This window comes from Mustela erminea, chromosome X (assembly GCF_009829155.1).
Source record: "Mustela erminea isolate mMusErm1 chromosome X, mMusErm1.Pri, whole genome shotgun sequence".
NCBI lineage: Eukaryota > Metazoa > Chordata > Mammalia > Carnivora > Mustelidae > Mustela > Mustela erminea.
The window spans coordinates 13,039,047-13,065,847 of record NC_045635.1 but is presented as its reverse complement, the minus strand read 5'-3'; the positions used below and the strand labels follow the sequence as shown (position 1 = coordinate 13,065,847).

Here is a 26,801-nt window from a genome sequence, read left to right as displayed (position 1 = left end):
CTCTGTGAGCCCACTGTGGAACTGCAGGGAGTAGATCACAGACTTGAACCACTGGAGATCAAGGGGGGCAAGAGACTTTAACCTCAGATTCCCTTTCCTCAATGATTTCTAGCCAAATGAGTGCCTAGATGTCAAACATGTTGCTATTAGGATTATGTTTATTATCTCGCCAAAACCCAACAGCTCCATGGACTGCTGGCCCTATTTTAGAGACTAAAAATCCGAAATGCAGAAAGATTAAGTCACTTGCTGGAAATCAAACAGTTAATAAGCAGCAGAGCTGAACTCCAAATGCAGTCTTGTCTCTTCCACCATATGACACGATGTCATAAAAGCCACAGCACAACCATCCCCGCACAGCCGGCACTCTTCGCGGGCTTGCACAGCCAGAAACATGCTTGCACGTCTCCAGCTTCTCCTTGCAAGGAAAACGTATTAAGATAGCTGCCCAGATTGTTTTAATCTTCTTGCATGTATAGAAAAATCTTCTGGGTCATAATCCACCAGCCATGTGAAATTTTTATAGCATCATCATCCGTGGCTACTCCCACTTCAAATACCAGTTACTATGAAATTATGCCAGAATTTGGATCAAAGTATGGGGGGAAATGCAAGGCAAATTTTTATCTGATGAACTCATGGCAGAGAATCAAATTTCATAGAGAGTTCCAGACTCTAGTATATTAAAAAACAATCTGTAACTTTACTGTGAGGAGACTACTTTATTAGAACAACTAAAACATGCTGAGCTCTGCTGGGACACAGAGGTCATGCTAATGTGTGAGCCAAGGAGAGTCTTTTCTTGCTTTAGTAGAAAAGATAATAATCTGCAAATCACTAGCATCTGAGGCTGGCTTGATTTAAAATGCACACAGATAGAGAAAAAGTTCCAGGAAATCACTGTATTTATAGCTTGCCTACATTAGTCAGTGGAAAGGCCCTTGCTGCTCTCAAAATAACACTTGGGAAGGCACTGCCTCCTAGCACCTTTGCTAAGCAAAGGCATGCATGGTTCTCATCTGCTGTTCTGTAGGTTCCCTAGGAGGAAATCTCCCACTTCACAGGGAGCCAGGGAAGCAGACAAGGCCCTCCAACCTCCCCCACCTCCAACCCTAGCTGTATACCACCTGGCTCAAGGAAGTGGCACCCCCAGAAACCCCTCAGCAAGCCACCTGGAGGAGCTCTTGCCCTAGTTGCCCCCACCAACCACCGAACCATTGGTCAGATTTAGAAAGCAGAGCCCCCTTAGCATTAAATCCTCCAAGACACAGGATCTTCACCACAAGGATAAGACGCAGGGGAAGCTTCCGGCCGGTGTCAATCCCCAAGATCGTTCAGAGAAGAACTACATAAGCATCTCAGGAAAGGACAGGCAGCAATCTTATATACAAATTACAGAGAACGAGACCCCAGCCATGCACTCAGTGGGCTATCTGGGGTTAAAGTATTTTAATCCTCTTAGCACAGAATTTCGTAATTCTTGGTCCATACAAGTGTGGGCAAGGCTCCAAACACGTGGGATATCTATCTGCTTAGAACTGCTTTCCCTCCCAAGAATACCATAGCAACTCGAAGACCTTCCTGGGGCAGGAAACGGTCAGATCTGCTCATTCTGTGGACTCACAAAGGCCTCTGTGGCGGACACACATCCAGTGACTCCAACAGGGAAGGAAAAGACTGGGGTGCAGAGGGTCACTTCACCTGGCACACTGGGCTGGAAGACTTTATTCAGATCCAAGGAGGAAGCTCTGGAATGGGTTTTCTGTGGCCGCGGTGGCGGGGTGGGAGGGTCCTCGCCCCTTTTCATGGCCTCTTCTATGGAGGTGCTAGAGTAAGATCTGCAGCAAAATAAGGGAAGGTCAGAAGGGAGACAGCAAAGCTTTAGTCTCTGAAGTAAGGTTGAAATGGAAATACCCACAAAAGTCAAAGTCACTTTTCCAAAAGACTGACCAAGGCCCATCTCAAAGCAACCACGAATTCAACTGTCCCTTGGGTACCACTACCGGCAATAACTATCCAAACCCAGCCATGAATCAGAACCTTTTTTAACCCCTTTGTTCGTATTATATCTTAGATCTAAATTTACACAAAGGAAAAGCTTCCTGTAAATTCAGATCCATTTCTATGGGTATTGTTAATAAGAATAACGCGTAAGCCTTCTGCTTAGGCACGTCCATGTTGGAACAGAAGGGCTTCAGGGTCTTAACGGACTGCAGCACTTTTCTCCCGTTCCCATGCAAATGTGATGACAGGCACCTATGGAAGTGGGGTAGATAAGCTGAGAGTGAAGAATCAGCAGCTCAACGGACTATGCCACAAATGCATTTCTGGAAAGGGAAACACACATGTATCAGATGGAGGGGTCTAGGCTGTCTTACCATGAGAAATACCAGTTGGGGGAAATTTTCCAAGCAAAAGCCTCCTCCAAACTTAGTCCTTCATTCTGTAACAAGGCAGTAGCTAACTAGACAACTTCTGAGATTGTAACTCTAATAATTACATTCAAAGGAACAGGAAATAAATAGCCTGCCAAAGGTCACATAGTTAGAAAGTTATATTGGCTCAATTCAAACTCCAATCTGTTCCTGAATTCCATTTTTAAAATATTCTGATACTGCCTATGAGCCCAGAAAAAAATCTTTTGGCAGTAGCAGCTAAACTACTCGTTAGAGACTTAATTATTTTCTAAATTAATTCAACTCAGTACAATTAGTCTATTGCTTAGAAACAGGTTTGTGGGTGAGTTTCCAATATGATTTTCTAAGAAGTGGATGTGTACATCCGTTCTATTCAGCCTCTCAGCTAAGCTCATGTGAAAGGATAAAATGACCTTTGAGTCAGAGTTGTGTTCTAGAGGCAAATTAACCTCAGAAAATTATTATTAGTATTTAGCTATTAGTGTGCCATTTATGAAATCAGAACCTATCAATCACTATTAAGCAACTTCAGTTCTTGATAAAGCTGGTTTTGACATAGCAAGTTTTTACTTTCCCAAATCATTCCCTCAAGGTTTCTTTGTGGTAGTTGAAGAGTTTTGTCTGTCATGCAAGGTTGCAATCTTTCATAAAGCTGCCATAATGGCACGGAACGTGCTCTGGGGTGGGCTCTGTAAAACAACTGGCCAGACAGGCAAGGCGAAGGCATGCGGGAACTGGCGGCAAGAATGGTCTCATACTTTCAATTAGAGCGAAAGGAAATTGATAGGAAAGGACAACAAAGCTTTCAATTGGGAACTATTGATTTAAAATGGAAATCAGAGACTCTAGCTAGAAATTAAAAGAACTTTTATGCCAGACAGGGCTTTAGTGACATTTTTCAGTCAAGAAAGAATATATGGTGTGTGTGTGTGTGTGTGTGTGTGTGTGCATGTGTATGTCAACACACATACAGAGAGTTAGGCATACTATTCCATACCACATAGCTCATTCCATTCTATCTCCATATATAACCTGTATACTCGTATTTGCATATGGAAAGCTAATTGAATATTAAACAAGTGATACTGTAAAACTGTGAATACAACCAATTTAAATACAAATGTGCAGGGAACCAACAAAATAATGAATATAAGTCGTGTTAAAACAGTGATTTTCCCTCTTTCCCTCATATTTCTACAAAGTTTTACTATTCTAAAAAGGAAAGTAAAAGTAATTTGAGTCTCTCGGTCTCAGCAAAGACCCAGTTGGGGAGTAGTGAAAAGAAAAACATCCAAATTAGACCAGGAGACCGATCCCTAAGAGAATAATATATAAAAGTTGGCCAGAGACATTAATAATAGTACATGTAACTATGAAACTTTATACTTTCATTCACTTTGAGAAAGAGAGGAAGTCAACAGAAGAAAACTGTGAGGTTTAATTTACAGTTAACACAGCACACATAAACAGATTTCTGTAATTCAAAGGTTTTTCAAACTATGAGGGCAGACAAATGTTACTATTCTTATATCTTAAAGCCACTACTTTAAGCCAGTACAGTAAAAGATCCATTCATCCTTAAAAAAAAAAAAAAAAAAAAAAAAAAAAAAGACGAGTAAATGTGGTAGCCACAGACAGAAACAGGGACTATACCTTTTTTTCTGCCAATAAAATTACTGTATCTATTATTTCAGAAACTATGAATATAGGTATATGTATCTTCTATAAACAAGGAAATAAGAATTCCAATGTAGAAAATCCAGACATAAAAGATAAACTAAGGGATAACTCTCAGATTTACAAAAAGATGAAGTTTCCTTCATTATCACTATTTCAAGCATATAAAATATGATCAGATTTAAATTCACTTTTTCAGGAATGTGTCTCGTAGCCAAAGGAAGAAAAAGTCACCAAGAGCCAAAGCAAACACATATGTACTGTCCAGTACACACATGTACTTCAGCACTGAAGAGTGGTCCCAATACCATTTCCCCTCTTTGATGTTCTATTAATGTTTCTGTATCTCTCCTCCAACCTTCGATCTGATGTCTGATGTCAACCGCAGCTCTGCTTTACTTGCTCTCCCTCTTCTACTAGCTTCTACGGATCTAAAAACTGTGAAGCCAAAAAGCTGCTCTAAGACAGGATAAAACAGACCATGAGTACTGCTTACCTAAAGCCTCAAGCCTCATCAAAATCACTGTGAGCATTTTCTTTTCCTACTCTAGTTTTCATCCCTCAGGAGTCTCACTTCCTGGTGTCCACCTTGTCCTGACAGTAAATTTCAGTGTTACCTTTGAACCACATTTCCTTCTCTCCAAAGGTACTGCCCTCTATTCCTTATCATCCTGCAACAACTGGGCCACATGCACACAAACCACTTCTTATCAGGCGACCAGCCAGCAGCAGCCACCATCTTCCAGCACTAATAAATACAGAAACTGAGTGTCTCCCAGCAGCACCACATGCTCCAAGCAAGCCCTTCATGACAAGTGAATTCACCCCTATTCTAAGCTTCAAATCTGATGGGCTGGACTTCAGGTTCTGGGGTTTTATTTCTAGTTGGGGACAGGATAGAAAGGGCATTAAAGCAGAAATTAAACAAACACTACCTGGATCTTGGTCTTGCTTTGAGACTGTTGGAATCCTTAGAAGTGGCTGAAACAAAGATTAGTTGTTGTTTACTTGGCTTTCATTTCTGCAGTTGAACAGGTTTAAAAGCAATATCCGGGCTAGTGCAGAACAAACATTATCAACAGGTAAACGTGAGGTACAGGTAGGTGTCCCTGTGGAGAACTCGACTGCCTCCACATTTTCATTATTTTTTTACTTTATTTCTTAAGCTAAAGGCACAATTCAAAGGAGGGAGAGACCAACATTTTTTTTTCCTTTTGTTAGAGCACTAAGGAGCTACTTTCAAATCTACATTGACGAATAAAGAAATTTCAGTCTAAAAAGACAACCCTCTCAAGAGGTTATCTGCTTATATAACAGTGGGTTCAGACCTGTGGTTTTCTTGGTCTATCATGATAGCCTAGTAATTGATTTTGAACCAGCTTCCCCTGAAGGCTAGGAAGAAATCTATCAGGTTACATATTTCAAGGTTTTCTTAAAATATACTACACCAGAGCAGCATGACCACAAGAAATCACAGCTCCCACAAGTTAAGTTGAAATGAGCTACACAGATTTTTCTGTAAGAAAATGTTCTTGTGTCCTATGTCTCTGTGACCAAATCATACAGAGGATATTACAGAGTGAAATCATTAAAATATTTTATCAACCATACGACTTTTCCTTATCAAATTTAAATCATGAGCTAACTTGCTCAGAATCAACACCCATCGAGCCTACTTTTCCATCACAAGTTCCTAGAGTAATTATAAACACTTACAAAAAGATTAATCCTTTTTTATGTTTTCAATACCCTACGGAAGATAACTTTAGAAACCATTAGTTATGTTAAGGTTTTGCAACCACTGCAAATTTTTCATCATAAAATGTTCATTAAAAATCCATAGAAAAAGTGCTACTAACTAAGAACAAGAATATAGTTTGTATACTGTTTGTGCAAATTCTCCCAAACATTTTCTTATGTCTCAATAAATTATCCCACCCTTTTTTATATTGCTCTAAAGATAAAAACCCTCCTTGGGAAGAAGCAGCCTGGATTGATGATGGTCATTAAAATCCATGGGTTAGATAAGCAGCAGAGAAAGGGGAGCTAAAAATGCTAACAAGGCACAAAGCACACTAGCAATATATATTCCCTCAGATATGGTCAGCTGCAGAAAAGACGCATTTCTCCCCAAAATAAACATTTTGGCTTGGTGTAGTGAGAACACAAGCACCTTTCGACTTCAATCCCTCAAAATGCTACCAAAGCCCTGAAAATCATGGGAGGCCTACGAAGTTTGAGCCCTGTCCTACCCATCAGCATGCACCCACACCTGCAGGTACATGCAGCTCCCCCCACCATCCCTGACCCCACAAACCCCAGGCAGAGAAGGAAGGGGGCCTAAGGGGAGCCCATCCTGCAGTCAAGCAGGCTGCCATGGGGCTGACTGAACAGTGTAAACAGACTCACCACAAAGCTGGGGGCCACCCTCTTGGCAGGCTCCCCACAGCTGGCTCTGAACCCCTCTTCTCCCTCAGGCCACTCTGCTTTCCAGAAATATGTGGGTCGGGAAAGTCTCAGTCATGTTCAAATAGAAGTCTGGTTCCCCAAACCAGATCATGGGGGGGTGACCATTAAGTCCTTTGTCAGTTGCCATGATCTCTTTTTGCTGGGATAAGAATGGGTGTGGAAGGAGGGGGTAAACCCTGCCGGTGAGAGATAGACACACAGACAGATGGGGTGTGGGCTATGGATAAGCAATGGAGACCCAGACAGGAGTCCTGAGGCCTACATATCCCTCCAGGCTACCACCCTAACTATTATGTTTCTGAGCCTCAGTTTCCTCATCTACAGAATGAAGATAATAAAAATGTGGCCCCTTTCTCATTGGGACAGAGAGAAGGTGAAGGTATTTTGAAAACTAACTGTATTTTAGAATTGCAAAATATTAGTGTTGGAGAGTGCTCCTAACTTTTCAAGGTAAGAAACCTGAATTCTTTTTTTTTTAAGAAATTTCTCATAGTTCTTTTTTTTATTATGTTCAATTAGCTGACATATAATACATCATTGGTTTTTTTGTTAACATATAATGCATTATTTGTTTCAGGGGTACAGGTCTGTGAATCATCCGGCTTACACACTTCACAGCACTCCCCACAGCACACACCCTCCCCAGTGTCCATCCCCAGCACCCCCAACCCTCCCACCCTCTCCCCTCCGGCAACCCTCAGTTTGTTTCCTGAGATTAAGGGTCTCTTGTGGTTTTGTCTCCCTCTCCGGTTTCCTCTTGCTTCATTTTCCACTCCCTTCCCCTGTGATCCTCTGTCTTGAGAAACCTGGATTCTAAATTTAGTTCCCATTAGGACAGCAAAGGAGGCACAGGTGGGAGCAGGTAATGGAAGGAGAAAACTGCTCTACCCTGGAAGACCGTGGGGCAGCAGCTGAGGGAGCCGCCAGAATCACCAGCGGCGCCTGGCGACTACAGTGTGAGGACCAACAGGCCTAATCCCCTCAGCGTGACCTAGAGACGTCAAGAAAAAGATCACCAATGTACAGTGCGCCCTGTTGAATTAGGCTGGAATACGATGTTGGCTAAGGAATCTATTAGGCTCCACTAATATATACACTTGCAGCAATTAAAAGGGTAAGGCATATTTAAAAATACGTGACGAGGAATTACCCCCATTCCCTGACAACGGTCCTACCACCACATCATCCTCATCACCACTACTATTATCATTATCATCATCATTATTACCAGCCACTGCGGAAGAGCAGGGCAGGGTGATTCTTCTCCTGCCATCTGCAAAAATATACTCCAGCCAGATATCGGTAAGTTCCCAAAGGTTTCGTTCGGATCACGAGAAGCTAGTGAACACTCTTCTAGTTAAGTCTCCCATCAGCCTCTAAGCCCCTGAAAGTCAGACTCGGCATCTAGGGCATGTGAATATCTGCAAAAATGTCCAGGGCACGTTGTGTTGGGATCCAGGCAGAAGCCAGCGGGGAGATCACAGCTTCTCATTTAACTGGGAAGAGGGGAGAAGAATGACAACTTCCTAGAACAGCCTGGGAAGGTCAACTTTGCAACAAACTGAAAAAAGATTAAAAGGCAAGCTTAAAGTTTAATTCCCTAAAAGGCAGCACTCAACTGAGGTGAAATGTCCATGTGGCATGGACAGACATTCAGAGTTAAAAACCACCACCTTGAAACTCTATAGTGTCTCACACTAGAAACCCAAACCTGCCCCAGGAAAGGGGGTTTTAAATGGGTTTTCAGATGAGGGATTCCCTCGTATCTACTCCAGAAAGGAGCAGCAGTGGAAAAAATGAATCAGAAACCACACAGCATGTTCCCAGGCAGAATGTAAAACAAATTCAAATGTACATCACGCACCATGGCCCACCCTGATAGCCTTTGTCCGGCAACTCCATGCCCCAGTCAATGAAAGAATCTTAAAAATGACATCTGACGCTCATGCTCCAGAGAACACATGATGCTCATAGGAAAAAAATAGGAAGTTATTAGCCTAAAAGGCTGTTGGAAAAGCACCAATTTAAATCTCCAAGTTCAACTAGCTTTTACTATACAGTTAAAAGTTTACAAAAACAGAGGTGCATCCAGTTTAGCTCCAGAAATTAGAAGTGGAAAGAGCCCACCTGAGGCATTTGTCCTGAAATGGGAAAAGAGAGCAAACCTGAGGTTTAATTCTCTAACAGGCCAGCATTCCATTGTCGTCACATAAACTGAGCATTTCTCCCTATGATGAAGGAACCCAAATCAGTTTCAAAAACCTAAACGAGGCTTGAGAATTCCTACCACTTTTGGAGTCACGATTGATCTACAATCTCGATTTTCTATTTCTTAACATCAACTCCTAGAGGCAGAGCTCCCAAAATAGGCTGCACATCAGAATTGCCTGGGGGGCTGACTAAAAACACAGAATCTTAAACCTCATCACTGAAATCAATCATATAGTCTCATTCATATTCATGTTCTCTCTCTCATTCTCTCCCCCCCCCCTCCTTTTATCTTTCCCCACCCATCTCTCTCTCTTTTAAACCTTGAATGAACTTAGTGTTTGGGAAATACGGTACTATAGCATAAGACTCAATGTTACGCTGATTCCTTTGTTCCAACTTTAAACAAATAAGGCCGGGATGATAGCCAGCTAACCAAAACAAACATGATTTACTTACTAAATATTATGAAAGACAACAATGAGAGAATGTAGCAACTTCTTTCACATCCTCATAACTGGAGTTCCAAAGAGTAATGCCCTCCCTAGCCTTTGTTTTTAACTAGGTTCAGCTTGGTTCAGTGATGGTTCCCATCAAGAGAGCTGAGGACACAGGCCTGGCCATCTCCACAGTTCAAAGACGCAGTTTCAAGTCCCTAAGAACATGGGCAAACACAACTTTTCTTTTTTCCTTGGAATCCACTCCAAGTATAAGCACATTTACTTGCCTTCCTGGTGGTGAAGTCTAATGAAAATATTTGAGATTTTTGCTTTGGAAATGGAAAAGTTCAGCTGTGGGCCTCCAGTTGATCTACCCATCAGCTCCCTACTCTACACACAAACCACAATGGCTCACTGAAATCTCAACTCCAAGCCTTCCCAGTTTCACAGTAAAAGTAACGAGACTCAACTTCAAACGGCATGATCCTATCAGTGAAACCTAAATTCAGAACTTTAAAAAAAACAAGACAAAACAAAACCTACCCTCTTCTCAAGCCTGAAAAGAGGGAAGTGGTAAAAAGCAACCAAAAGGTTACCTTAGAATAAAACACAAGGCAAATATTTAGAGAGAAACCTACATTTCCACCAATTTTCTACTCACTGAAACTACTGGGTTTTTTAAATTAGAAATAATTACATAAAAACATATTAAAATGGTTTTCTCCTACCTGGATCCTCAGACATATCCTTTGGTAAGGCTTCATCCACAGTACTTTTCAAAGCTAGACGTGCTTTGTTTTGTTCTTAAAACAACAAGAGAAAGAAAAGGAGAAAAAGAAAAAAACTGTAAAATTTTATGTCTAAGGCACTTATATTAAAACAAAGAATTCCTATGAAAATTGTGTTTTAAACCTCTATAGGTTGGCATAGCACTTAGTAAAACAATAAAAACACCCTAACATATGGAAATAGGTTCTCATCCCACAAGGAACAAAGCAGTATTTCCAACTTTCAACAGAAAACACCTCTAGTGGCTATGAGGAATATTTCCAGAAAATATGAGAAATTTCCCCCTTTCATTCCTGACACCCAGACCAATGACATCAGAATCTCTCTGGGAGGGGCGCCCGGGGGGGGGCTCAGGTGGTTAAGCATCCGCCTTCAGCTGGGGTTATGATCACGGAGTTCTGGGATGGAGCCTCACATCGGGCTCCCTGCTTAGTGAAAGCCTGCTTCTCTCTCTCCTCCCTACTCTCTGTCACTGTCCATCTCTCAAATAAATAAAAGCCTTAAAAAAAAAAAAAGAATCTTTCTGGGAGTGAGATGCAACCTTCAGTATTTTCAGACCTCACCAGGGTATTCCAAAGTGCAGTCAAGGCTTAGACCCACTAGTAAAGATAGTGATGAGAGAACAGACTGTTGCAAAAAAAAAGTCTAGTTCTGCCTGCCTCTCCCGAACAAATATTTAAATAGAGAGCAATTATTGTTTCCTAATGGAAAACTTATTTTTCATGTTTAACTTCCGTACAAAGCAGCAACAATGGCAAGTCTCAACAATAAAACCCGAAATAGCTTCAGTGCTTTTTAGTCCCTTCAGATAAGCCTCTCATTCATGGGTGGTAAATCAGTATCAAATAATAAAAAGAATACTGGCTTGAGACTTAGAACATCTTTGTTCTTATCTCCATTCTTTTTATTAAGCAATTGATACATACTGACTGCACTTCGGTTTACTCATCTCTGCGTTTTAGGAGATAAAACATATTAGCCTCCATCCAGTTTTGTGAGAAGTGAGTAAGACAATGAAAGAAGGACCTGGTAGATTATAAAGGATTATATGGAGTGGTGTTGCGAGCTGGGGGGTGGGGGTTTGACCTCCAACTGTTCTTCTGAACATTCCCAGGCCAACTCATCTATGTGCTTCATGGCAGCTCTAACATGGAAAACTGTGCTGTACTGCTTCTCACTCGCCCGTCGCCCAGTAAGACAGACAAAGGGTTGCTGGCTCCTCGATATTGCCTTGCATCCACAAAGTCACAAGATAAATCCAAGGGACAGAAACTCTCTCTAGAAGATAACTTCCTTAAGGATTAGACCTATTCACAAATCCGCATTTATACTGACGTTCTGGGATCACATCTGTCAACCCAAGATGTTAAGCTCTCAATTCTTCCAGCTTCCAGTCATTTCCTAATTAGTACAACCAAATCCCAATGTAAAGTGTCAGAGTAGTCTGAGGGTCAGAAGTGAGTAAGGGGCCAATGAGTTAGCAGGCTTTGGAAGCTCCTGTTACCACTTTAAAAACTACAGTTTTCTGGGGTGCCTTAGGGCTCTCTGCTCTGTGGGGAGGCTGCTTCCTCCTCTCTCACTGCCTGCCTCTCTGCCTACTTGTGATCTCTGTCAAATAAATAAATAAAATCTTTTTTTAAAAAAACCTACAGTTTTCTGACAATTTGAACTACTTAATCCATCCAAATGTACTGAGCACTGCCCTTCTATGCTCCAGAAGCCAGCCATCCCAAGAGAAGTAGATGAAGAAACACAGGTAGAATGTCCCTTAAGGAAGAAAACCCATTCTTTTCATACCTTGTTTGTCATCACTAGTCACATCTTGGGCTGGGACAGGAAAGTCAGCCATGTCTTTAATAGACAGCTTCTTGGAAAAGAAAAGTAAATAAATTATACAGGTTGAAGTATAAATTAAGTTACATGTATGATGAAAATGCTTTTAAAACTACATAGCTTGCCAATATTTCTGTCTCCAGTAAACTCTAACATTCAATACTACTTTATTTTTTTAGATTCCTAGTGAGGTATAAGTTAATTTGTGTTGAAAATTTACATGTGGGGTACCTGACTGGCTCAGTCAGTAGAGTGCATGACTTGTGATCTCAGGGTCCCAAGTTCGAGTCCCATATTGGGTGTAGAGAATACCTTAAAAACTTTATAATTTAAAAAAAATAAAATAAAATAAAATTTACATGTACAGAGGGAAAAAATGACGATTCAGATTTAGGCATATGTGTAAGAATGCACATTAAATCTGAACCTGGTGTGGGATTCAGCCAGAGAATTGTGTGACATTTACCCAGTCTGCCAAAAACAAACTTGCACTTTATATACTTTTTCACAAGCAGAGAGGGGTTCTGACAAGTGGCCCCATAATGTAGGTATTTGCCAAAATCTGTTATGCAGAGAGTGTTCAACCCTGATTCAAACAGCTTCCTTGTCAAGGAATGAGAAAAATTAGCAGAACAAAATTTTCTCCTAACTCTATTAGGGGAAGTCCTCACTAATATTAAAAAGAAAGAATACTCAAGTGATCACATATTGATCGGTTTAAAATTCTATTTAAAACTTACTTGGGGCACCTGGGTGGCTCAGTGGGTTAAGGCCTCTGCCTTTGGCTCAGGCCATGATCCCAGTGTCCTGGGATGGAGCCCCTCATTGGGCTCTCTGCTCAGCAGGGAGCCTGCTTCCTCCTCTCTCTGTGCCTGCCTCTCTGCCTACTTGTGATCTGTCAAGTGGATAAATAAAAATCTTTTTAAAATATTTTAAAAACCCTACTTACTATAAATTTGTATTTCTTATAAAATCTCAACTAATATGCATTCTAAGACCTCTGATAAAAGAATAACAGATATTAATATCTACCTATCTATCTATCTATATCTATATAAAAACAAATTCTGGAAAGATACATAAAAATTGAAGGGGACTGGGTAGATGGTAGAAAGGATGGGAGGAGGACTTGTCACTATATGCCTTCTGATAGTCTTTTAATTTTAAACATACTCAGAAAATCAAATAAATCTTAGAGGAAGTAGGGTAAATCCTGGAGCCATCTAGTGCTCCAGAAGATTAACTGGTTTGTCTCTCAATCTGAACAACCCCAGGGATATAAGCAATACTTCTGTTTTTCAACTGTTTCAAAGGAATGGAATTCAGTACTGCTTGGTGGTAACCTGATCTAGGATTTAACAGTCCACAGGCAGGTGATTCTTGGGACTACCATGAAGCCTTCAGATATAATTACCTATTCAAAGTCTACTATCTCCAATAGAAAAGAAAATGTATCTTAACAGCGCCTTTCTGTCACTTGTTTCTCCCACCTGGACTATAAACTATAACCCTAGTAAAAGAAAATGATTTAGAAGTAGAAAATTAAATAAAAAGTCATCCCCCAAAAAAGTACCTTTGAAAGAAATTTTTTTTAAAACCTAAATAAATGGAAAGGCATCCCATGTTCATGGGTCAGAAAACTCAATATTATTAAGATGGCAATACTCCCCTAATACATCTACAGATTTAGTGCACTCCTTCCTCACTTTTTTGTAGAATTTGAACAGCTTGTCCTAAATTTCATAAAGAAATGCAAGGGACCCAGAATAGTGAAAATATTCTTTAAAAAGAACAACAAAAAACCAAGTTGAAGGACTCAGACTTCCCAATTTCATAACTCACCACAAAGTTACAGTCATCAAGACAGGGTGGTACTAGCATTATGACAGATCAATGGAATAGAATTGAGAATCCATAAATAGGCCCTTATATTTACAGTCAACTGATTTTCAAAAAAGGTTGCAAGACAATTCAATGGGGGAAAATTGTCTTTTCAATAAATGATTCTGAGATAACTAGATATCCATATACAAAAGGATGAAGGTGGAGGCATCTGGGAGGCACAATCTGTTAAGCATCCTACTCTTGGTTTCAGTTCATTTCATGATCTTAGGGTTATGCGATCAAACCCTCCATTAGGCTCCACACTCAACATAGAGTCTGCTTAAGACTCACTCTCTCTCTCCCTCTGCCCCTCCCCACCACTCTCTTTCTCTCTCTCTCTCTAAAATAAATAAATCTGGGATGCCTGGGTGGCTCAGTTGGTTAAGCAGCTGCCTTCGGCTCAGGCCATGATCCCAGCGTCCTGGGATAGAGCCTCAGCAAGGAGCCTGCTTCTCCCTCTGCCTCTGCCTGCCATTCTGTCTGCCTGTGCTCACTCTCTCTCCCTCTCTCTCTGACAAATAAATAAAATCTTTAAAAAAATAAAATAAAATAAATAAATCTTTGACATAAAGAAAAGAATGAAGGTGGACCTCTTCCTCATGACATACGCAATAATTTACTAAAACTGGATCACAGACCTAAATGTGATCTAAAACTATACAACTCTTAGAAAAACCACACAGGAGTAAATCTTCATGATATTCTGTTAGACAACGGTTTCTTAGATACGACACCAAACGCACAAGCAACAAAAGAAAAAAATAGATGAGCTGGACCTCGTTAAAATAAAAGATATTTGTGTTACAGAGGCCACTATCAAGAAAGACAAAAGAGGGGCGCCTGAGTGGCTCAGTTGGTTGGGTATCTCTCATTAGCTCACATCATGATCCCAGAGTCCTGGGATCAAGCCGCACAACTGGGGTTGGGGTGGGGGGGCCTTGATCAGCAGGGAGTCTACTTCTCCCTCTTCTTCTGTTGCTTCCCTGCTTGTGCACTCTCTCTCCATCAAATAAATTTTATTTTTTTTTGTTAAAGATCTTATTTATTTATTTGAGAGAGAGACAGTGAGAGAGAGCATGAGCAAGGAGAAGGTCAGAGGGAGAAGCAGACTCCCCATGGAGCTGGGAGCCCGATACGGGACTCGATCCCGGGACTCCGGGATCATGACCTGAGCCGAAGGCAGTCGTCCAACCAACTGAGCCACCCAGGCGTCCCTCCATCAAATAAATTTTTAAAAAATTTTTAAAACAGGGAAAAAGAAAATACTTGCAAATTATATATTGAATAAAGGACTAATATTCAGAATATATAAAGAACATTTACAACTCAATAATAACTTAATTTATAAAAGGACAAAGGATTTGGATATCTCACCAAAGCAGGTATACAAATAGTGAATTAAGCACAAGAAAAGACGCTCATCAGTAGTCATTAGGAAATTTAAATTAAAACCACAATGAGATACCAACCACTTCACTCTCACTAGGATGGCTAAAATAAAAAACACAGACTATAACAAGTGCTTTTTAAAGGATTTTATTTATTTATTTTAGAAAGAAAGCAGGGGGTGGGGGAAGAGGGACAAGCAGACTTGCACTGAGCAGAGAGCCCCATGCAGGGCTCGATCCCAGGACCCTGAGATCATGGTCTGAGCTGAAACCAAGAGTCAGCTGCTTAACCAAATGAGCCACCCAGGTGCCCCAAAAACAAGTGTTAACAAGGATATGGAACAACTGGACCCCTCATACATTACTGGCAGAGGAAAAAAATACCGCAGGTTCTTAGGAAAGCAGTTTGGTACTACCTCTAAAAGTTAAACACAAGTTACAATATGACACACAATTCTACTCCTAGGTAAACACTTAAGAGAATTGAAAATATTACATTTTCACACAAAAACTGCTGCATTATTGTTCATAGCAGCAGTTTTTCCCCAACCCCAAAGTGGGAACAAGCCAAATGTCCATCAACTGAAGAACGGACAAACAAAAGTGGCAGACCCACAAAATGGAATACTACTCAGCAATAAAAAGGAATGAAGCACTGATACATACTAGAACATGAATGAACTCTGAAACATTATACTAGGGACACCTGAGTGAGTGGCTCAGTCAGTTAAGCATCTGCCTTCAGCTCAGCTCATCTGGATCAAGCCCCACATGAGGTTCCCTATTCAGGGAATAGGAAACTTCACCCTGCTTGTGTGTGTGTGCGCTCGCTCTCTCTCTCTCTCTCTCTCTCTCAAATAAATTTTTTTTAAAAATCAAACATTATACTAAATGAAAGAAAGCAGTCACCAAAGGAAAAAAAAACCTATATATTGTATGATTCTGTAGGAAATGTCCACAATAGGCAAATTTGGAAACAGAAAATAGATTACTGATCAGCAGAGGCTGGAGGGAAGGGGGTATAGTCAATGAGTGCTAATGAGTACAGGCTTTCTTTTCTGGAGTGATGGAAAATGTTCTAAAACAAGACTATAGTGATGGTTGCACAATTCTGTTAATATGCTAAAAACCATTGGATCGTATACATTACATGAGTACAGTATGTGAACTATATTTTAGTAAAGCTGTTTCCAAAAGAAAGAAATCTAGTAATGTAAGAAGCACTGCTGAAGAGGACTTTACCTGAAATCATTATCTTTAATTCTTGAAGGAAACAAGTACATGGTTATAGCCTGCTGTCTAGAGATCTGATCTGTACTGCTGAGCAAAGCTCTTGTGACCTGAATCGGCTACGGCCTCATTCACAGCACAAACACCTTCATGGAGTCATTCTTCACAGGACTAGTATCAAGATCTATTTAAATCCCATGCATGCATTCACGAGAAATTAAAAGATTGGTAGAAATAACAATGAATAGGGGCGCCTGGGTGGCTCAGTGGGTTAAGCCACTGCCTTCAGCTCAGGTCATGATCTCAGGGTCCTGGGATCGAGCCCCACCATCAGGCTCTCGCTCGGCAGGGACCCTGCTTCCTCCTTTCTCTCTGCCGGCCTCTCTGCCTGCTTGTCATCTCTCTCTGTCAAATAAATAAATAAAATCTTTAAAAAAAAATAGAAAGAAAGAACAATGAATAAAATAGAAGAAAATGAAATATTTAATCATTAGCTGCTAAAATTTGACCTATACTTCTTGAATGGCCAAAGCATCAACTGACCTCAATACTTAGTCCTTGAATTCTGTACATTAATGTATGATTATCTAGAAGCACCCCAACCCAGAATGTAACATTTTTGTGGAGAAAGAGTTATTGTTGTTGTTTTGCTGTCTTGTTTGGACAGCGCAAAACAAAGACTTTTAACCACCACCAACCCCCACCAAAAGAGCCAGTTTAAAGTATACAAATGTATTTAACACAAAACTGGCTGCACATCACATCCATAAAGGTGAGTATCTATAATGTCATCAAGGACATCAGAGCATGAGTGTGTGTTTAAAAGCATCGCCATTTACAGACTTCACAACTGACTGTAGATCTGCTCCTTTCCTTTTAGACAGATGATAAATGACTACATAAGGGAAAGCAACACAAGCCAGTAATTAATTTCTCTAAAACACGGCCAGTATTTGTTTCCGTTGGAAGGGCAAAGACCACCTGATACCGTGGCAAGCTGAAACCTAACACTTGCCGAGAAAGAATAAGAATTTATAACATTTTAAAATAAATCACCTAACAGCCTCATAATTTTACATAAGCAAGGGGACCCCTAGCAAGCAAGCAAGCAAACAAAAAACAGGGTAACTCCATAAGTCTCCAGACACTGCCAGCAGCCCCAGAGTACACAGAGGTTCAGGAAAAGTGGCTAATTATTGTTATCTGCTTCTCTGTCACACACGTTCTTCAAAAAAAAAAAAAAAGAAAGAAATTTAAAGACCTAAAACTCTTCAGATGCACATCTATCACTCTTCCTGATGTCACTTTATACCTACTTACTGACAGTAGAAAGCTACTCATGAAAAGAAAGAGAGGCTCTGACTCAAAGAGAGAGTAGGAGAGAGGCCAAGAGAGGTGTTACCAGAGGGAACACTGCAGAAGCAGGCTGATTCCATCACAGAGGATGTCACTGCCACACAGACTATATGCATGAGAGCCCCATGGAAAAAAAAATAAATAATTACACCCAGTTGCAAGAAGTAAAAGAAATGACCCATATCCTGCATCTGACTTCCATCATCTTGCAACAGTTTTAACCAGGGTCGGAGGACTATAACAGCAACCTATGAACAATCCTCTGTTTATTACACATTTCCAGACTTTTTTTTTTAAGGATGGGAACAGCAGATATCATAAAGTGTCATCATAGCAACCGTAACAGTGATGATGATGATGAAGAGCGTGCTGATATTAAGAATAACCATAATGACTCCTATTCATTGGTGCACACCTAATGACCACTAGGCATATGGCTAGACCCTTACATCAATGGCCCAACACTGTAGGAATTCACAGATTTCTCTTAGGAATAATCCAAATCAGTCTTTGTTTGGTCCCAACACTAAAAACCCCAAGGAAGAAGGCAACTTTGACTGTATTCTGGGATTCTCTTACAGAGTTCTCAAACTTCCTCTTAAAACTATTCCGGGTCCATTAGACCTAGTTCAGACTCAGCTACTAAAAATACTTTCCTACACTTACTTCAAAATTAAAGCTTTGTTAAAGTAAACAATTCGCCTAGCATTTTTCTGGCTTACCTTGTCTACACCTACCTTTCACCCCTAGAAGGTCAAGATACTACTTTGCCCATTTCTCTAAATCTAGTTCTAGGAAGAAAAGGGAAAAAAGTAATAGATATATCTGATGTCTAGATTTGAAAGGCTGAGCCTCAACCTAAGTACTCAACATGAAGAGAAATGCTATAAAAGTGGATTTTCTAGAGTTTGCAAAGAACACAGGCTAATGGATTTTAATTCCACACACTTTCTTATTTATTAACATATGAAAATCTTTTACCTCCATCCGATTCAAGTCACGGGGTTGTTGGTTCGCAGGCATTGACTCAGAATAAGAATCAAATAGTGTACACTCCCTCTTGGGCTTAGGAAAGGCTAAGAAGAAACAAGAGTACATAAGAATATATACTATATTCACAGCAGGCCTTGTTTCCTATCAGCTCTTCTGCTTAGGAAATATAACAACGAAACCTCCTAGCACCAATACACTACACACTACTTATGGCAGTAATTAGGCTGAGGTAGTATTTTAAGTTCTTCTCATATACAACCTATTATTTCTATCATCCCCATTTTACATGTGATGAAACCTTGAAGCAGGGAAGTTAAGCAACCTACTCAAGGTCATATAGATGGTAAATACAAGACTTGGGACTTGAACTGTCAGCATTTACATTGTAACAGAGTAGTAACCTTCACTATCACAATATTTTATATTTTAACTATGCTACTAGCATAATTCTTAAATGGCAGTAACTGGTGATAGTTTTAATGCTACAAACATTAACTAAGGAAATACTTCATTTTAGCTATTACTATTGGAAACAGACATGATCTTAAATGACAGGTGACCAAGAAAACTTTATAAAATTCTTTTGGTCAGCAGAAATAACAAAAATAAGAGTACAAGTTCTTGCTGATTTACAAGGAAAGAAGAATCACATTTTGGGTTTCTTCTAACATAGAACAGTGACAGAAGCTGCTGTTAGCTGGGTAGCCGAGTGCATTATGCTACTTGGTAAACTAATACTCACCACACCATTTCTGAGAAGCAGATTCTATTTCACCTCCTTGTCACAAAGTAATTAAGAAAGAAATGTCTCAATAACCAGGAAATTGGCCAATATCCCAAGGTTGACAATAACCAGAAGCTACAAATTTATCAAGACCAACTATTACAAAATCAAAATTTTAATGCCATGTTTAAACAATTTTTTGAATCAAATGTTAAAAATGGATTGGCATTTTTTTAAAAAAATATGGAACACCTCATGAATTTGCGCGTCATCCTTGCACAGGGGCCAAGCTCATCTTCTCTGTGTCATTCCAATTTCGTATATGTGCTGCCAAAGCGAGTAGGGATCGGCATTATTTTTAATCCTTTCTCACCCTCCCACCCCCACCAGAGTCTGAAATGCCACCTGCCCTCTGCAGTAAAGTACCAGCCCCTGCCTAACAGCTACAACACGCAGTTGAGTACAAGCATCTTCAACTGTTCATTTGCTTACTTTGGTCTGAACTTCAGTGATACTGAGTAAGGAGAGGGTTAAGGTACAGGCGGGGAGGGACAGGGGGCCCATGACTAGGCTCTGAAAGAGTGAACAAGAGATGAGGCAGGAGACCAGGCCACCTGGTCCCGGATGTGAGGGAGTATTTGTCTCTGGCAGCTACAGTGTGATTGCAGAAATGGACCAAACCCCATAGAAGTCAGTCATTAAGGGTGTTTTCTGTTGTCCCTGCTCAGACCAAGACGGCCCAAGAATCTCAAGGCCACAAGCTCCCTGGTCAAGTTTTCAATAAAAGACCGACCTAAAACCCCCCAGTGGCAACCCATTGGGGACCCCTCTCCCCCCAGAGAGCTTTTTCTTTCCTTTCTGCTCTCACCTTCACTTCAGAAACTTTCACTTCACTTCAACCCTTTGTGTCTGAGAGGGTCATTGTTTGACTCTGTGAGACGAGCACCCTGCGATCCTGTAACAACATCGAGTAGGGCAAAGCACCGGCCCTGGTGATTTTTCTAACTATACCATGCAGTCTCATTTCCTTAGTGAAAACTCAGTAAAACACCTTCCCAAGTACCACTCCACAATCAGACCACACCAGCAGGTTTAACCGAGATAAGGTTTTTGCTTCTAGTTTACCAATCAATGATTTGACTAGAATTGCATGACTTAAGCTTTATCAGGAGAGGGTCTTTGCTACAGACAAAGCTCACACTTTCCAAACCTACAAACGCCATCATTAATGGCTAAATTTCTCTCTAGCCTGTCCCCGTGTCTCCAACTCCACTGTCACCTCCTTAGTGCCAGCCCCCTGTGGATCTAACTGGACTGCTGCCATAACCTGGTCTTCGAGTACACCCTTGCTCCTCCAAACCTGCTCTCCAATCAGCACCAGCCTCAGCAATCAGCAGCCAACAGCAACTCGGATTGGGACACCTCCCTGCTTAAAACCCGCCGACATCAGCGCCCATGACTTGTTCCGTACCTTCCTCCTCAGCCTCATCCCCAGCCCCTCCAGCTCTGGCTCCTAGCACCCCAGCCGCTGTGGCCTGCACTTCCCATGCCTCCCGTGTTCCAAGCCCCCTCTGGGGCCCTCCGCAGCATACCTGCTGCCCCCTCTGCCCGCAGCCTACCCTTCCCCCTTCTTCACCGACATAGCCCTTAGCTCAGCCTTCACATCTCCGCACAAGTATTTAAGGAAGTCTTCCCCAAGGTCATGCGCTCTCCTGCCGCAGCTGTGTTTTTCCTTCACGGCACCTATCACTGCCTCCGGTTACCAGTACACTGAGTTTACTGAACAGCAATTCTCTCACTGCCAGCAAGTTCCATAACAGTTGGAATGCTCTTCTATACAGCATTCTGACCCGTGAGAGTAACACGGTGCTCACACAACCATTTTTTTAAAAAATTTGACAATAAAAATCTATACCATAATCTATCTACCCAGTCACCTAGACAGGAAAATATCAAAGGACCATGGGTAAGCTACCAAATAATCCAACTTTTCCTTCCAACTGTGTCCTTTAATTTCCACTATTAGGGAAAAAATCAGATACAATAATTTGTTTCATTATTTTATTGAAAACAAGCTTGTATAATTATAAATGCATGAAGGTATCAACCGAATTTATACCCTTCACCAATCTTATTGAAAACCAGGTTAGATTTTTTTTTTAAGAATGAACGTAGATGAGAAAAAAAGTTGCAACAAGAAGCTAAGCTTTTATTTTTTTTTTATGTTATGTTAGTCACCATACAGTACATCATTAGTTTCTGATGCAGTGTTCCATGAGTCATTGTTTGCATACAACTCCCAGTGCTCCGTGCAGTCCATGCCCTCCTCAATACCCATCACCGGCCTCACCCATCTCCCACCCGCTCCCCTCTGAAACCTTTGGCTTGTTTCCCACAGTCCATAGTCTCTCATGGTTCATCTCCCCCTCTGATTCCACCTCCCCTTCATTTTTCCCTTCCTTCTCTTAATGTCCTCCAAGCTATTCCTCATGTTCCACATATAAGTGAAACCATATAATTGACTTTCTCTGCTTGACTTACTTCACTGAGCATAATCCCCTCAAGTTCTATCCATGTCGATGCAAATGCTGGGTATTCATCCTTTCTGATAACTCAGTAATATTCCATTTTGTACATGAACCACATCTTTTTTATCCATTTGTCTGTTGAAGGGCATCTCAGCTCTTTCCACCGTTTGGCTATTGTGGCCATGGAGCTATGAACATTGGGGTACATGTGCCACCTCTTATACATCTGCATCTTTGAGGTAAATACCCAGTAATACAATTGTTGCGTCATACGGTAGCCCTATTTTTAACTTTTTGAGGAACCGCCACAATGTTTTCCAAAATGGCTATAAGGAAGTCATGTTTTTTAAAAAGCAAAGTGGGATACCATAAAAATGAACCCCCAAGGGGCGCCTGGGTGGCTCAGAGGGTTAAAGCCTCTGCCTTTGGCTCCCGTCGTGATCCCAGAGTCCTGGGATCGAGCCCCGCATCGGGCTCTCTCCTCAGCGGGGAGTGTGCTTCCTCCTCTCTCCCTCTCTCTCTCTCTCTCTCTCTCTCTGCCTGCCTTTCTGCCTACTTGTGATCTCTGTCTGTCAAATAAATAAATAAATAAATAAATATTTTAAAAAATGAACCCCCAAAATGAACAGAATCACGCATATATGCAAAGTCTAAAAGCACAGAGAAAACCTAGATAGTTCTGGTCATTTTCTTGAGCTATATGCAAAAATAAACATGAGTGATAAAGCATTAAAAAGGTAACTGTTGGGGCACCTGAGTGGCTCAGTGGGTTAAGCAGCTGCCTTCGGCTCAGATCATGATCCCAGTGTCCTGGGATCAATTCTGCATCAGGTTCCCTGCTCAGCAGAGAGCCTGCTTCTCCCTCTCCCTCTGCCTGCCTCTCTGCCTACTTGTGCTCTCTCTATATACAGCTCTCTGTCAAATAAATAAACAAAAATCTTTTTTAAAAAAGAGTTAACTGTTAAACCCTTAGGGTTTGCCTAAAATATACCATCACTGAGTTTGATGGGGTTTTATGAGGTCTCTCATGGTTTTTATTAGAACCATATAATTATTATTTAAAATTAATCCCATAAGCTCTGGAAATGGTGTGCAGTTTTTGTTTAATTAAAGGGTACACGATGGATTCTTCAGTTGTTTCTGTATAAATGCATGCTGACAGCCTCCACAAATGATCAGGAACAAACAAGGGGCTTCTCTCCAACTGAAAGAAAGCTGCCTCTTGACTGGCACTGTGTTTCACAGACCACCACCCCCGCCCCGCAACTGCATAACCAAGGCAAAAGCAGCCATTTGCAGCAGTGAAGGAATCAAAAGAGGCTACTTGTCTTCTGTTAACATAATTTTTGCACAGGGCTTACAGATTTCTTAAAATTTTTATCAGTGGCTTTTGGGGCACCTGAGTGGCTCAGTGGGTTAAAGCCTCTGCCTTCAACTCAGGTCATGGTCTCAGGGTCCTGGGATCAGGCCCCACGTCTGGCTCTCTGAGAGCCTGCTTCCTCCTCTCTCTCTGGCTGCCTCTCTGCCTACTTGTGATCTCTCTCTGTCAAAATAAATAAATAAAATATTTTTTTAAAAATTTTATCAGTGGCTTTTGAAACAACCCATGAACCCAGGGCTCACAGTAAGAAACAGTGACAGTATTAAATATAACTAGCCTTGGAGCAGACCTTGGCCCTCTTGGTCAGCTGTCCATCCTCATGAGAGAGAGAGCGAGACAAAGCCTCATGTGGCCTTGCTCCCAGGAAAAGGGGCTCCTGGATGACCTAATACTGACTTGGTTATGAAAGCTACACCCTTGCCAAGATAGCCCCAAGAAGGTTAGCTCTTTTTTGCCTCAATCCAGGAGGAACAGAGCGGGGGGGAAATGAGAAAAAAAAGATGGTGAGATAGACACCAAAGTGGAAATAGAGCTGTTTGTCATGCTGCCCAACTGCAAACTGGTTCTTGAGGACCCCTGAGGGTCTCTCCCGGCCTGGAAGGAAGGGTAGCAGGCTGGCAGAAAGCAGCTGATATGACCAAAGTCTAAGCCTCTGAAATGAGTAGTAGACTCTACTGCCTGAACCTTTCCCTGCATACATTTTATGGAGGCATTTGGGGATAGATCCAAAAATGGGTCACTCTTCCCCAACATGTTTACCTGCCAGTGGCACAGGCCACACACTTGGTCTCCTCCCTTTGGTTGAGCTTTGGCTCCCCCACTACCAAATACAGAAAATGAAAGACTTTTTATTTAAGAGTCAGAGACCCCAAGACTGACTTAGATAAGTCACTGGCCACTTTGAATCTTGTGTTGTTATGAGGCGACAAGACATGAAAAACTAGGGCCTTTTTCAGATCTAAACATAAAATGTGTAGACTATTCACAATTTCTTTAGACATTGCTTCTCCTTGCCATAATCATCCATGGCTAGACGTCTCATGTTTTTAAGAGGCCTTCCCTAATATGTGAGAAAGCTTACTGACAGCACGAGCTGTTTCTGGAACCTTCACAATGGAAGCTATACTTCCCTGAGTAACAGAAATCATATCCATGCCCACTGCCTTTGAAAAGGGCAAGAGATATTTAATTTTCCAGTGTTCCAAAAGAACTGATACAAATGTTAGACTCACCATGACTCTTCTTATTGAAAGGGTTTGGGGTAACAGCTCTATTAAGGAGAAAGACAAAGAGTTCCAGTGCAACCTTGTGGTGTGCTGAATGTTCCATATCTCTATCTGATTGAAGTTACATAGATGTATAGAGATGTAAACATTTATCAAGAGTACATTAAGATCACAGTGCTTTGCACATTTCCTGGCATGTAGTTTTTTAACTTCTTCCATTCCACTGCCCCAGGCCACTTGGGAACATTAGGACATACCTAAAGATGCCAAGTCAGCACTTGACTCTACAGGAAGATCATCTTCTTCATTTTATATCAGCTAGGAGGTTCGATACTTGCCTACTGCACAATTTTAATGAAAGCGTAGTGACTGGCTCAAATTCATCCAGAGAATAATAGAATGGGAGTAACAAATGACTCACACTTAACCACACCATTCCGAATTCTTATATCATAAGATGTGACAATCTAATAGCACTTAAAGGACTTTAGACGCAAAAGACTCCGCAAAGTGCCCGGATACCACCTTAAGGCACAAAAAGTTCTTATAAGGCCTGGATGGAAAATGTCAAACGTTTAGGACTTTGAGGACGCCTTACCTGCTTGCAGGTACTCTGGCTGCAGAGTCGGAGGCAGGCCCTCGGGCAGTGGGTAGCCGTTTTTCCGAGCCACGATGAGATGAAACGCGGCACAGAACTCAGGCAGGGTCAGGGCTCCATCACAGTCAGCATCACTAAGTTCCCTAATTATAACATGTCACAAGCACATAACACAGGGCTTAGAGGAAAAGTTACTCAGCCTCAAATATGCAAACATGGGGCACCTGGGTGGCGCAGTCCATTAAGCATCTGACTCTTAATTTCAGCTCAGGTCCTGCCCTCCCCCACCCGACTTGCATCGGGGCGCGCACGTCTCTCTCTCTCTCTCTCCACCCCCCACCCCACCATAAATCAATCAATCAATCAATCAATCAATCTCTTTTTTAAAAAATATGCAAATACAACTCCCAGGCTCTCTGGTGGTGGCCCTGCGAAGTCTCCACACTCCTATGAAATCTCAGGGGGCACCTGCAAGACGAATGCTGATCAACGGCACCAATACAAGCAGCACTTTATAAACAAAACTTGACACACTTCAGGTTCTCTGGCAGGTCTGTTTTACAACACTGAGTACAAAAGACAAGAAACTACAGCCCAAAAAGGAAAATAAGGCTCAGAATTCATTAGCTGACAGTCATTCAGTAAATGCATGGTGGTGTGAAGAGCTCCAGATCTGGCACTCACAATGGTCAGCGGAAGGGCAGGCCTCAACCTTTCTACAGGTGTCCCAGCCATTATACCGTTAACTGAGCTCAGAAACGAGCACTTCATTTTTCAACTTTTAGGAAGAACCTTGAGCTTTTCAAGTCACATAAATGTTGTATCAAAAATTTGCTTGATAATACCATATTGATATTTAACCTGTATCTACTATTTAATCGTGGGATGATCACCTGTGTGGGGATGGGGATATATGGGAAATCTCTCTACCTTCTGCTCAGTTTGGCTGTGAACCTAAAACTGCTCTAAAAATTAAAGTCTATTAAAAATACAAAACAAAACTAAATTTGCCTGAGAATTAATTCTCTTCTGGGAAAATACAAGTGAGTTCAATAAATACTGGTTGAATTATGTTTTCAGATAAAACCAGCAACTTGGGAAGGCTGGAACCAGGTAAGACAGAAAGGAAGAAACAGTCTTGAAAAGGCTTATCTTTGTTTCAGTCAGTGTTTCCCACTGAAAGGCACAGACCTATTTACTCAGCACAAAAGAAACCTATTTGCCAAAGTAAGACACCATAAGCTCAACCAGTGTCTTAGGTGTACAGAGACAATATACTTGTGCTGGGACAAGCAAAGAGATGGGACATAAAACTGTGCTGGAAAGGTATCTGTACGTCAGAGAAGAGATAGAGAAGGTGAGCTCCCTAACTGTCCTCTGGACCATTCACATCCTTCTCCTGCCAATATTTAGAACGCACCAGCCCTGAAGGAGCAGGTCCGCAGGGTAGAGAGTCAGGGAACAGTTTGAAGCACTGACTGGAGAGAGTACCATTCACCTTCCACAGATATGTCTCAACAAAAAATAGGAAGCCTCATGCCAATAACATTAAGACTGGGAATTCGGCCAAAAGAGACTGTCTTCTTTTCAAAACAATAGTCTATTTTTCCCCCTAGCTTTAAAATCTAATGTAAGGCTTGTTGCTAAAAAAAAAAAAAAA

The 26,801-nt window shown here is 41.3% G+C and overlaps 1 protein-coding gene and 1 non-coding gene across 5 annotated transcripts in view; both read right to left on the bottom strand.

Annotated features, from left to right (window-relative positions):
* The window catches only part of REPS2 (RALBP1 associated Eps domain containing 2), a 238,353-nt gene that overhangs the window by 96,633 nt on the left and 114,919 nt on the right, over positions 1–26,801 (bottom strand). For 2 of the 4 annotated variants that reach the window (XM_032329532.1, XM_032329531.1), the window contains exons 8-13: positions 25,142–25,284; positions 18,673–18,767; positions 11,798–11,867; positions 9,940–10,014; positions 5,030–5,075; positions 1,702–1,838 (exon numbers count right to left, since the gene is read on the bottom strand). In XM_032329532.1, the coding sequence (XP_032185423.1) occupies positions 1,702–1,838; positions 5,030–5,075; positions 9,940–10,014; positions 11,798–11,867; positions 18,673–18,767; positions 25,142–25,284 (566 nt within the window). The remainder of the gene's footprint in view (positions 1–1,701; positions 1,839–5,029; positions 5,076–9,939; positions 10,015–11,797; positions 11,868–18,672; positions 18,768–25,141; positions 25,285–26,801) is intronic. The other 2 variants (XM_032329534.1, XM_032329533.1) reach the window with 1 other exon arrangement.
* Positions 19,646–19,747, bottom strand: LOC116583768. The gene has a single exon (XR_004282881.1). It is a non-coding gene; the product is annotated as a U6 spliceosomal RNA (small nuclear RNA).